At 41.1% G+C, this 12,196-nt stretch overlaps 1 protein-coding gene across 2 annotated transcripts; it reads left to right on the top strand.

The window, feature by feature from the left end:
- Positions 1–460: 460 nt before the first annotated feature.
- On the top strand, positions 461–11,195 carry GLE1 (GLE1 RNA export mediator). Of its 2 annotated transcripts, none has more exons than XM_054220892.1 (16): positions 461–612; positions 1,125–1,349; positions 2,406–2,531; positions 2,734–2,882; positions 3,209–3,269; positions 3,511–3,765; positions 4,545–4,773; positions 5,135–5,250; positions 5,455–5,524; positions 5,873–6,015; positions 6,869–7,059; positions 7,530–7,659; positions 7,999–8,103; positions 9,081–9,163; positions 9,338–9,401; positions 10,097–11,195. In XM_054220892.1, exons 1-16 carry the CDS (start codon positions 517–519, stop codon positions 10,163–10,165), a joined length of 2,112 nt encoding a protein of 703 aa, XP_054076867.1. In that variant the 5' UTR covers positions 461–516; the 3' UTR covers positions 10,166–11,195. The 2 variants fall into 2 exon arrangements, with proteins under 2 accessions (XP_054076867.1, XP_054076865.1); XM_054220890.1 differs by having other exon boundaries at positions 465–612; positions 1,107–1,349.
- The last annotated feature ends 1,001 nt before the right edge of the window (positions 11,196–12,196 follow it).

Raw genomic sequence — 12,196 nt, 5'->3', positions numbered from 1 at the left:
GCAACGGGACCCTGCAGCAGTGCGCTCCTAGGGGGCGAGGGGAGGAGAATTGGGGGGAAAAAAAAGAGACCTCGTAGGTTGAGATAAAGACTGTTTAATAGAACAGTGATGGAAGAGAAAACAATAGTAGTAATGGTAAAAGAACACACAAAAGGAGTGATGTGATACATATGGATGGTGGCCTCTCCCTGCCCCTGCGAACCGGGATAAATGCTGTAGCGCTCCCTCCCTCCCGGGGTTCCTCCGCGAGAATACACGAAATAAGGGAAAAAGCGACGAAACTGCCGGTGTTTCACAGCCCTGCTCGTTTCCCCACCGCAGCCGCCCCGGGAGCTAGCCGCGGCGGGACTCGAACCGGCCGCCCAGGTGCTCAGCGGGGCCCCGCCCGCCCGGCCGGGGGCAGCCACCGCCCTTTTGAGCGCTCGGCCCAGGGCGGGAAGGAGCCGCCGGCGCCTCGGAAGCGGAAGTGCAGGGACGGGTCAGCCCGGTGCCGAGCGCGGCGGAGCGGGCGTCGCCATGCAGCCCCGGGAGCTGCGCTGGGAGACTCTGGCGGCTCTGCGCACCTCCAGCAAGGGCCGGCTGAGCTACTGCCGACACTGGCTCCGGGATGAGGTGAGAGCTCGCTCCCGGCGGGCGGTGGGGGGACGTCCGGGCCGCGGCGTTTCCCGCCTTACTCCTCACAGGGGTTCTGTGCGCGCATGAGGGGGGAAAGCGTGACTCGTCCCTCCAGCGGTGATACATCGGCTCCTTGTCTCGTTAACAGTCAGGGCTTGAAACGCATAAATCGTCCTTGCGGTAGCTCTATTGCTCGCTCCTCTTCGCCTGTCACCGGCTGGGCTCCTCCGCTCCCCTGCCAGCGGGCCGGGCCCTGGCCCCTCCGTACTGACTGATGAGTGCGGGGCTTGGGGAGGAGGAGGAGTGACAGTAGAAGGGTGAAGCGTGGCAGCCCTTCAGGAGTAGGGGAGGCTGGAAAAAGTGTTGAAAAGACAGACGAAACGGGTAAACGTGGTACTGAGCTGCAGTTATAAAGCATGTGCTGACCTGTGCAAATGTTTTCAACGTGTATTGATGTTTCATTGATTTCTTGATATGTTTCGCGTTCACAGAAAATGTTTTCTCTTCAGGATATCTTGGAAGGATGCATGTCTCCTCTTGTGCTGTCCCGTTATTCCGGCTGGGTCCTAGACAGAGTGGTTGGGCAGTCAGCCCCTGAAACCGCACCCTCCAGAAGTTCAACGCCTAAAGAATCCCCTCTTCTCACAAACCAGTCACCTTCTCTGGAGAAGATCACGTCTGCTAGCTGCCAGGGCTCTTCACCGCTTTTGTCTACAGAGCCAAGCGAAACCAAGGTAGCTCTCTGATTATAATCCTTGTGTGAGCAGCTGTGAGAAAAAAGTACGCTAACATGCTGCCATAAATTGTCTGATAAAGGTTGGTTTGTGCTCTGTTCATTTGCAGGGAAAAACATGCTTAGTTTCCACTTTTTAGGATAAGTGGGTAATGATAAAATTGGTATTAACACCGATTTTCATAGAATAATGTTTCCTAGTAGGCCAAAAGCAAACTCCCGTCTTCACCATAATTAATGAAAATTTAGTTGGAGCCATATGATTATATGGATTAGCTGCATGGGATTCATCCATGTGGAGGGAAGGTCACAGAGTAGGATCAGGCTTGTTGGTAAGAGTCTGAGTACCCCCTTGGGTTCTCTGGAGTCTTTGAGTGACGTAGATGTGCCATGGCTCTCTTCTGCAAGGCAAAAGGGTAGGAATCTGGGCAATGAGCAGTTGAGTTGTGCAGGTAATGAAGCTGATGAAGCACCTGAAAAGAAAACAAATGTCTGTTGCTATGCATTAAATCATGACTTCACCACTTAACAATGATACAGAGCAGCAAAGTTTTGCATCATCTTGGTCCTGTTTAGACTTAAGAAATATATTGTGAGGAAAACATCTTAATGAAGCTGCAAGATCTGATAAAAGTTGTAAGAGAGACTCCGAAGACTCCTCCTGAAGAATGATTCAAAGTATAAACCTGTTTCGACTTCTTCCAGTGTAACATCTTCACTGTTAAGTGTTAAGATAATGTGGGTATTCTGTCCAGCCTTTCTAGGTGACGGTTAGCCTTCTTGAATGTCCTATAGGCTCTTGGTATCTCTGCTCCTAATTTTAGTAATTGGGAGAAGTAATTATCCCAACCTTATAGAGGTGCTGGAGGATACTCAAAATGGTGAGGCTATGCTACTGGGGTATATAACTACTCTAAAAACTTGTGCATTTGTTGACTCCTTTGTCTGTTTTTCTACAAATAATGTGCAGTTTAGGAGACTTGATTTACCTGGTTTCGTCCATGAGTTGCTGATACTGTATTCAGTCACTGATTTTGCTTATATGCTGACCACGCAGGGAAATGAAGATCTTAGTCTGCTGGAAAGGGATCGGGAAGTCTTTTCAGCAGTTCTGCCATCTAAAGTTACAGAAGTTGAAGGCTGCATTCGGATGTACGAAGAGATGCACAGGTTGAAAGGAAAGGTAAAAAACAAAAGAAGTTGAGGGTGTATGTGAATCGGAGGAGAGCTACATAACCAGATGTAGCAATGCTCTGGTAAAAGTAGCAGGACAGTAAGTTATCCTAAATGTTGTCCCACTTTGGGCAACTGAGTTTGTATTTTCTTCTGTCCAAATTCTGGTGACTGATATATTGTGGTGCTTCTGGCACCTCTGCAATCTGCAGGAGGGGCTGAGGCAACGGCAGGAGCAGCAAGAGCAGATGGTGAGGGCAGTGTATGACCTGGCAAGTGAACAACTGAAGCGCTTTGATGAACTGAAAGAGTTAAAGCAACATCAGGAATTCCAAGATTTGCAAGAAGTAATGGAGAAGAGGTGAGATTAGCTCTAGTATCCTTAAAATATTATAGCATTTAATCAATGGGAAGATTAATTCATATGCCTGACAATTCTATGCTAGTCACTTGTGCTTGAAAATCTCACCTGCTGCTTTTCTTACATTATCTGTCCTGTTAGTGTTTGTCTTTCGGAGTAGATCTCTGGCTACTGTTGATGTTTCAATTGTTAGAAAAACACCCTATTTGTGACAGTTAAAGCTCCTTTATCTTGGCTTATTTTAAAAGGAAATTCCTGTGTGTTTGTTTGTATTCTGTCTTGTGCATGTCTTGAATACAATTTTTCTGTCTTTATGTCTGTTGTAGCTCAAAGGAGGCTCAGGGGCAGCAAGAGAAGTTGAAGGAAGAACACCGACACAGAGCAAAGGTCTGAGACTTGTCATGGTCTTTTATGAAAGATAACTCTTACTACTCGGTGGGAAACTGGAAAGACCGATTGATTTATTTGTATTTACATGGCACCCCTGGAGTGAAAATCTATTTTCTGGTGCTGTTCTAGACACCTGCTGCATTGCTGTGGAAATACAGTAAAATCACATGTGTTGTAGGAACAGGAAGGACCTGGAAAGCTGGAGTTATTTAAGTATTTTGTGTCTTTTTCTCTTCAGGTATTAAACCTAAAACTGCGTGAGGCAGAGCAGCAGAGGCAGCGTCAGGAAGAGCTGGAGCGTTTGCGTAAGGAAGAGGGCCAGGAAAGATTGCGTCGCCTTTATTCCATCCAGGAGGAAGTGCTGCAGCTTAACCAGCAGATTGATCCCAATTATAGACAAAAAGACTTGCCAAGAATTGATCTTTCTGCATACAGTAATCGTGGCAACCAGATCTGTGGGCTGGTGTCAGGACTCATCCGCACCACGAGTGAGGTGGGGGCTCTGAGGTTGTTCTTGACTTTGGCTGTCATTCCTTCATAAAGCTTCCTGTAGTTGTCTTTAAAGGCAGCTTGTTATGAGGCCGTTAAATAAGATGTCACAGAAATGTTTTTAGATACTCGTCCTATAAAGCATCTCATTTAAAAGGAGAATTCTTTTCTATGGCACTTTAGCTGTTCTCTTGAAAATGGCTTATAAAAATGCATGAGGATTTCTACAGGATAAAGATTCAATATTAAAATACTGTAAACTCTTGATGCTTTAAAGTTCCTTTTTGAGACAACTGTGGAAGCAGAGTGGTTCATAAATTGTTTAATACTAAACACATTCTCCTATACTTGTAAGCCTTTTTACAGTAACTGTGTTTCCTTGAAATTTTTTTTTCTCTATGTAAAGGTGGATACAAACCTTGAAAAACTGAAAAAACACTATAATAAGGCTAATTTTCTGTTCTAGCTTGCCACAGCGGCTTTCTGCAGAGGAAATTGTCTAGGCTTTGCATTGGGGTACACTTGTCAAAGTGCGTTATTAATTTTTGTTGTCCAAGATTTTGTGAGATCTAGTCGTGGACTAACATTATTTACAAATGTTATGACCAATGTTAATGTTCAAAGAAAGGGTAAAAAGATATTTTCACAAAAGAGGATAAAACGTGTAGCTGGCTCCCAGATTATCTGAAGGCTAATGCTTCAAAGGCTCCTTGCTCTTGCCATTGGTCCACAGATAGTGGAACAAAAGATTGATGCTATATTACTCCCTCTGATTCTTGACAGAGAGGTTTCCCTACTCAAGTAGATGTGGCCAATACTGAACGAGCACTGCAGGAGATGCGAGGGTTGATATCCAGCATGCAGCAAGAAATCGCTGCGGCTGTGGAAGAAAAAAGGAGGAGAGATGAAGAGGAAGAGAGACAGAAGCAGAAAGAGTTATTAAAAAAAGAGCAGGTGAAGGCTCAGACTCCTGCCCCTGCACAGCAGTCGGGTGGAAAGCAGCAGAAGGAAGGTTGGTATGGCTTTTTTGGGGGCGTTTTTTTCCCCCTCCTTTCCCTTCTTACACACTCTTTTACTGTTAGGGTGAATACTACTTTGGAATCTTATTGTTGGAATGACACACCTTCTTGTAGCCTTTACTTTTAGCACAACTAGCAAAATGGGTATAGGACGGCTGGCAGCAAACTTTTGGAATGAAACTGATGCAGCATAAATCGACTGTATTAACTGGAGCAAAACCTGCTCCTCTATCTTGGGGAAAAAAGCGCTCATGCAGTTGTTAGTGCCTTGTGATTTATTTTTTTTTTAATTCTTAGGGTTTTCTAGAGTTTTAGGTCTGTCTTAGTCTTCTGCTATTATTTTTTTAATATCAGGACTTCAAGTTAAGGCAGAAGAAAGTACCATGCTGTGGTACCAGCAGCTTCAAGATGCTGCTGAGCAGTGCATTGCTTCTTTCAGTGAAATCAGCAACTGCAAAGACAACAATGAGGTATGAACAAACGATTAAAACTGCTGAAGAGTGACTGTCTTGATTTCTAGGGGCAATGGAACAGCTTTCATTTAAAAAAAAAATAAAAACCTTTACAGACAAGGAGACTACCGTGATAGTTTGCATGAGTAGACTGTTAATAGAGGCTGCTAAGTTAGAATTGTTTTTATTTACAGTTTGTGTGTTTGTTTGTTTGTTCTGCAGGTTAAGAAGATAAAAACAGACTTGCAGAAAGCAGCTACGATCCCTGTGAGCCAGATCTCTAGAATAGCAGGTCAGGAAAATGCCAAGAACCCAATCCAACTGAAATGTCTTTTGGTGTAAAGATTTTAGTAGGACACGACATATCCAGTGTTTCTCTAATTATCCCTACAGCAGAAAGCTGGTGTGCATACAGTCCAGGTCTTTGCAGCACGGTGTTTGCTATGTTTTGAAGGTCTGTTGCTTCCCTCAGAGGCATCTTGCTTCATCATGATTAAGTTTCTTTAATCAGATGTAGCAAACATGCTGTTGGAGGTGCCTTGCCCTTCAGGGTGTAGGTCGTTTTTGTGATGTCATCTGGTTAAGACTTGTCTGCTGTTTCGTAATCTTCTGTCTCCATACGTTCCTTATATATTTGCAGGCTCTCAGCTGCGAGAGATATTTGACAAGATCAATAACCTGCTGTCTGGAAAGTCTGTTCTGAGTGGAGGGCGAACTGTATCTGTGACTCAGCATCCACAGGGTCTGGATTTTGTTTATTACAAACTGGCGGAGAAATTTGTGGTGAGAAAATGTTCTCTTTATTGGGGTGGCAAAGGTAATTAGTGCTTTAAGAAGTTCTTTTGGACTCTGTCCTCTGTCTTCAACTGCTAATAACAAAATTGCATGCATACTTGCATGTATTAATGTTCATATTGATTAAAGAAAGTGCCTTTTGGATTAAAAAAAAAAAGTGAAAGAATTTAGTTTCTCTTTCCCTGCCATCCCCTATTTATTCTAGGAGGAAGAACTATTTTCAATTCCAGGCTTACATGTTATATATTCTGAACTAGCTAGGTACAGTGTTAGTGGAAAACAGGTTGATAGTTAATTTATGATCTATCACAAAACCCCATATATGCTCAAAACTTGGCAGAACTGGGGGGAGGGGAGCAAAGGCCGAAGAGGCAAACTTCTGTGTAGTTAACATCTCCCAAGAAATGAAGTGTCATTGTTTAAGTTGGCAGTATTTGTCTCTCTTCTTTATTTGCTAAATTTGGGCTGTTTGAAACTTTATTTTGTCCTTGCAGTGACAAATATATGCAAAAATTATCTCATGGAGTAAAACTGACTGATTTGTAAACGTTTGAGAACGATTGTTTGGCGTGAAAATATGTGTGCAGCCTTGCACTTTGTGCCTGTATTTGCTAACTCCTTTTTTCTGTCCTGAGCCAAAGTTTATTGTCCTCCGCTCCCACAGAGGATACAAAGGGCTTCGTCATCTTTTCTGTGGTTGGCTACAGAGCCATGGAAATGTTAGGATCCTTTAGTAGAGGCTAATGATACAAAAAAGAGGATTTTTTTTTTTTTTTTTTTTTTTTTTGTCTGAGAAAGGGCTTGAAGGGGTAGGGACTGACTTTCCTTTTTCCCCCTTCAGAACCAAGGAGAAGAAGAAGTAGCTTCTCACCATGATGCAGCTTTCCCAATTGCCGTGGTGGCCTCGGGAATCTGGGAATTACACCCTCGAGTTGGAGACCTCTTTTTAGCTCATCTGCACAAAAAGTGCCCCTATTCTGTGCCATTTTACCCTGCATTGAAAGAGGGGACTTCTATGGAAGAGTATCAGAGGTATATGTATTACTGGATTTCTTGAGCATGAACCCTGCAAGGGTGAAGACTCTATTTTTCTGAGTGAACTCCACCTTTCCCCATCTCTGATGATGTAGGCACTGTGACGTGCTGGCATAGACTTTGGAGATTCACTCACAACTGTGCAGCTCCCCTGACCCTGTTTCCCTGGAGGATGCTGTGTCCTTCAGCTTTGGAAGTGCTCTTCTGCTTCTTCTTCCTTGTCCTTCTCAAAGAACAGTTGATAGCCATACTTTGAAAATACCCAGTACAGAACCTAAATATTCTACATGGTATGAAATAGTGGAACATATGATCCAGAGGGTAATGATCAGCCTTTGCAATAATTCTTGTATGGTTTTGGAGTATCCCTATTCTCAGTACAGTTGACTTAAAGTAAGCTGAGGAGTGCAGGGCCTCAAGTGAATGTGTTTTGCTGTACTAATACTGGAACGTCTTCTCATACTTAGGATGCTTGGATATCAAGTTAAGGATTCTAAAGTGGAAGAGCAAGATCATTTTCTTAAACGGATGTCAGGACTGATTCGTCTTTATGCTGCTATCATTCAACTCCGGTGGCCTTATGGAAACAAACAAGGGGTATGCGTGTGTGGCATTATAATTAAGACCTAGTTACTATCACGAGAGTCTACTAATGTATTATAAGCTTGATTTGTAGTTAAGGCGTGCTGAACTTAAATCAGCCCGTGATATATTTGAAGGGAGGTGTTCGTAACCATAATGGACAAAGCAATGCAAAGTAATTTGTAGTGTAGACCTTTACTTCCTTTCTCTATATTTTCATGATAAAGTTTTATGTTAGGTTATTGTAAAATATCTTTATAAAGAAAAAAAGTAAATCAGAAAACTGCCAGTTTTAATAATAGCATTTTGCAAGTTGTAAAACAAGTGGTGGGTAGCTTTTTTGTTGCTTTATAGCCACATCCTCATGGGCTGAACTATGGATGGCGCTGGCTTGCTCAGATGTTGAATATGGAGCCTCTGGCAGACGTGACAGCTACGCTGCTGCTTGATTTTCTGGAGGTAAGCAATATGGGTTACTGGTAGCTAAAGGAATCTAAACTGGTGACACTTTAGTTTCGGAAGAGATTGCTGAGGTGAGGTTCATTGTGATTTTAACAGCCGTTTTTTTTTTTTTAACTTGTCCTTATTCCTTCAGAAAGGAATGTAAATATTTCCACATTCAGGCAAATATATCTTCGGAGCTGAATGATTTAAAAAATGGAAGTTTTTATAAATGCAACTTCTGTTGTTGTATTTGGTTCCTTTTAAGGTTCATCGTATTTTAAAGATAGTTTCATGGTCCTATAAGGTCTGCTAAGCGCTTGGCATCAGCTCATACAATGCAATGAGGTTCCGTGGCCTTTCCAGCTGAATTAGTTCATAAAACAGGATGAACTAGGTTGAAAAGGAATAGAGCCTGATTAATTAATCCCATATCCTAGGATATAGGCATATGTTAAATAAGAGCCAAAGTTAAAGGCTGAAGGCAGGGGAGGCAAACTGTTGGACGCAAGCAGCTTCTGGTGCTTGTCAAATGCCTTCTGAAGAACTTTAAAAGTAGAAATGAGAAAGGGCAAAGTGAAATACACCGTGGGGATTCTGTCAGCAGTGGTGAAGTTTGAGGAACATTCATCCTGTAAACTCCCTGTGTGAAGAAAGCTGATGACTCCACACTCCACACTGCAGTCGCCAACGTGGGGGACCATAACGTGCCCCATCAAATGGTATTAGGGAAGGCTTCTCTTTCTGGAAGGAGACTGGAGTGAGAGGAAGAATAACATAAGATTGGTATCAGTGGCCACCACGCAGTCAAGAGGTTTAAAAAAGGTGATTGTGGTAGCAGTAATGGCATTTAGAGGATTTGCTTCTTTTATTGTAGGTATATTTCTTGAAATGTCTGGATAAAAGTGGTTGATATTGAACAGGTTCATTGAAGTTGTCATGCTAGTCTGAAACCCAATTCCAGAACCTGCTCTTTGTGGATTTCTGTACCACAGGTGTGTGGCAACGCTCTCATGAAACAGTATCAGGTTCAGTTCTGGAAAATGATGTTGCTTATCCGAGAAGACTACATCCCAAGGTATGATATCTCTGGTTAGGAAATGTGGAATAATCGCTGTGCGGTACTTCATGAGTGTTTGCGCTTAAATGACTTGTCCATCTTTTCCAATCCTTGCCATTCACCCTGCCCACCCGCTTGTAAATCAAACCCAACTTTCTAAATAGATTTTGAAACATGCTGTTATTTCTGCAGAATTGAAGCAATTACCACCTCTGGACAGATGGGCTCTTTAATGCGTTTCAAGCAATTCTTGGAGGTAAAGCAAGTTTTTTCATTTTTCAAGTGTTTTGGGTTTTTTTTCCCCTTCGTTTGATAAATGCATCATTTTGCTAATGAGGCTGGTGCTGCTCGCAGCACACCTGATAGTCCAGACCCATCACGGTGATATAACCCTTTTATAACTTTTCAGTTACTGAATTACCTTAATGATAGTTATGATGTCAAACACCTCGCTGCTTTCTTGCCTCACGTCTAATTTTTTCTCAGTGAAAATGTATTTTGATTATAAATGAAGTCCAGTGAGACTAGTTGCAGTGAGAGAAGATGTACAGGTTGAGGAGGATTCTGCTGAGTCATTTCTGTAACAGCTATTTGCTGTAAGTGGTTTGCTTGTCTTTATCTGCTGTCTTGATTAGATACACAAGGAAGTAGACATCTTGAACCACTCTCTGTAAGGTTTGTTTAGCATTGTATTCTGCATCTTTTTTTTTTTTCTTAAGAAAGCTTGCAAAACGGTAAAATACTTGATTATTTAAATTGTTTTGTGAACGTTGACTTAGATTATGATATTAAAATATTATCTCTCAGAGTTTGTACTTTCATTTCAAAATTAATTTTGGTACACTTTATTTAGCAATGCCTTGAATGTGTGCAGTAAGAGCCATCAAAATTCCTGAGAAGAGATGACTAATTAAAATACACATTTCTTTTTCCTTTGTCTTTCTCCACTAGAAATGTCTACAGCAGAAGGAAATTCCATTACCAAAGGGCGCTCTGCAGTCTTCCTTTTGGAGATCATAAATCAGTTTTGATTTCTTCCCATCGGATGTCAGTGCTTTCAGACCTGGCTTCTTGTTTATATGTAAAGGCAAAATAAATGTATTTTGTATATAGAGGAATCAGGAGAAAATATTCCATCAGCCTGTTGTTTAATTTGTCACAATTTATGTTGGGCAGAACAAACTTGTGTTTCATTTGTTGCAAATAATTGGAAGCCATCTCTTGCTTTGGATTTTTATAAGTTTTTGTATAGTAAATTATGGAAAATTGAAGACTTTTCCTTCATATGTTTAAACATGCGGAAGATGTTTTAAATATAGTATCCTGATGACCTCTGGGCTTCAGCGATTAAAGACTCTTGGGATGAAAATTTGCACGGTGCTGTTCTGTTCATGGAAATGAAAATACCTCACAGCTTTATGAAGTCTTAACAGAGTAATTGATCTCAGAAATTTACCGCTAGAACTTTATTTTTGTATTTATTACATCTGTCTTTTATAGTTCAATTTTAATTATGCTGATGTACTTGCATCCTCTTTGTCTCAACATCTTGAAACGACAGGGAGATTGATGAAGGCATTTAGCCTAGCGGTGTTGACACTTCTCTCTGTTGAATGTGACTTTGCTCCCAGAGGCAGTACTCTCGAGTTAAGAGAGATCGACTCACAGTTTTAAAAGGTTTATATGGGGGAAGAGCAGAGTTCCTGAAACTACAGAATTTCTGTGTCTGTTATCCATCAGATGGATGGAAGCTAATAGTCCATTTTCTTATTTAAAAGAAAAAAAGAGTGGCAAAATGGTGCATTCATTCTAGCACTTTTGATGATGTTCTGCCATCGTTTGAGGGGGAAATTGTACGCTTGGGTTACCTAAGGTGCATTTTATAAGGGCTCTTTTTATCTAAATGGATTTCTTCCTTATAAATGTTATGGTATTTTATGTACCAGCTACTGTAATACTTTTGTACCAATGGTGGATTATTCTGAGAATAGTTCATTGTAGAAATCTGTTTAAATTGATATTAAAGTTTGATAATTTTTTTTCTTTGTAATCTGAAGCTTATGCAGTTTTTTTCTATCAAAGAGGGATGGTCAAGAAAATCTACAGTTCCATGGTGAAGACAGGAGATAGATAGTATGGGCGTGATGGGAGATCTGTCTGATTTATGGTGCACTGTCCTTGACTATTTCGGTATTCTCTAAGATGAGAAAAATTGATTCTGAGTTCTAGAAGGCAGTACGTTATTTTGGCAATATACTGTTGCAAGTTAAAAGCCAAGTTAAAAGCTACTATTATTTTTACCAGATCAGGTTTTGTTATTCGTAGAGGCACCGCAATTTGAAGCTGTAGAAAGCGGAGTTGAGGCCATATGAGAATCTGAGTTTGATCTTTATATATCCCTTGAGATTTCTGAGAAAAGGTTGTAACGTGTACTTTGGAATTCAGGCCTTTAAAACCTTTAACCTTGGCTTTAAAATTAACTGGTAAATAAGTTAAATTAGCGTTTGGTTTATGTATTTTTGTAAACTGACTTTGGAATTCTTTAGACTGATGTTACTGGTGGCTGTTCTGGGGTACTGGAAATCTCCTTCCAGTATCCATTTACCAGATAACACTGAAGCAATACACAACTTTCATTAGTATACTTGAAAATGTTCAGGGTTTTTTTTATACTGAGTGGAGATGTTTTAATTACATCTTGCATGTCTACAATTATGTTGGAGACTGACTTTGCCAAGATAGTAATTGGTACTGTCTGTTAGAAACAATTGTCTGCCTGTGCCAAAACACAAGGAGTGATTTGATGATGGATATATAAGATACAATAGCTTTCTTCTTTTTTGCTGACAGGTACTAGGGTTTTCTCACATTTGGGGAGGGAATATAAGTATATATTCTTATAAATAACAAACATGGTATCCTTTTCTGCCTCAGTAAGGGCATACTATTTCAAAAAACCCTAATAAGGTTTTCAAATCGAATAATGAGTGCACTTGAAAAGAATCATAAGAAATCAGTATTTATTTTTAGATGTAGCTTAAGGTTGCTTCT

The sequence above is a fragment of the Rissa tridactyla genome, chromosome 14 (genome assembly GCF_028500815.1).
Source record: "Rissa tridactyla isolate bRisTri1 chromosome 14, bRisTri1.patW.cur.20221130, whole genome shotgun sequence".
Taxonomy (NCBI): domain Eukaryota; kingdom Metazoa; phylum Chordata; class Aves; order Charadriiformes; family Laridae; genus Rissa; species Rissa tridactyla.
This window is presented reverse-complemented; position numbering and strand designations above follow the sequence as displayed.

Bases quoted from the DNA above. Each gene is read 5' to 3' on its own strand.
- GLE1 (XM_054220890.1), top strand. From the start codon at position 517: ATGCAGCCCCGGGAGCTGCGCTGGGAGACTCTGGCGGCTCTGCGCACC. The intron at 5,525-5,872 runs GTCAGGAAAATG...ATATATTTGCAG, and splicing joins CCAGATCTCTAGAATAGCAG to GCTCTCAGCTGCGAGAGATA. The intron at 6,016-6,868 runs GTGAGAAAATGT...TTCCCCCTTCAG, and splicing joins AACTGGCGGAGAAATTTGTG to AACCAAGGAGAAGAAGAAGT.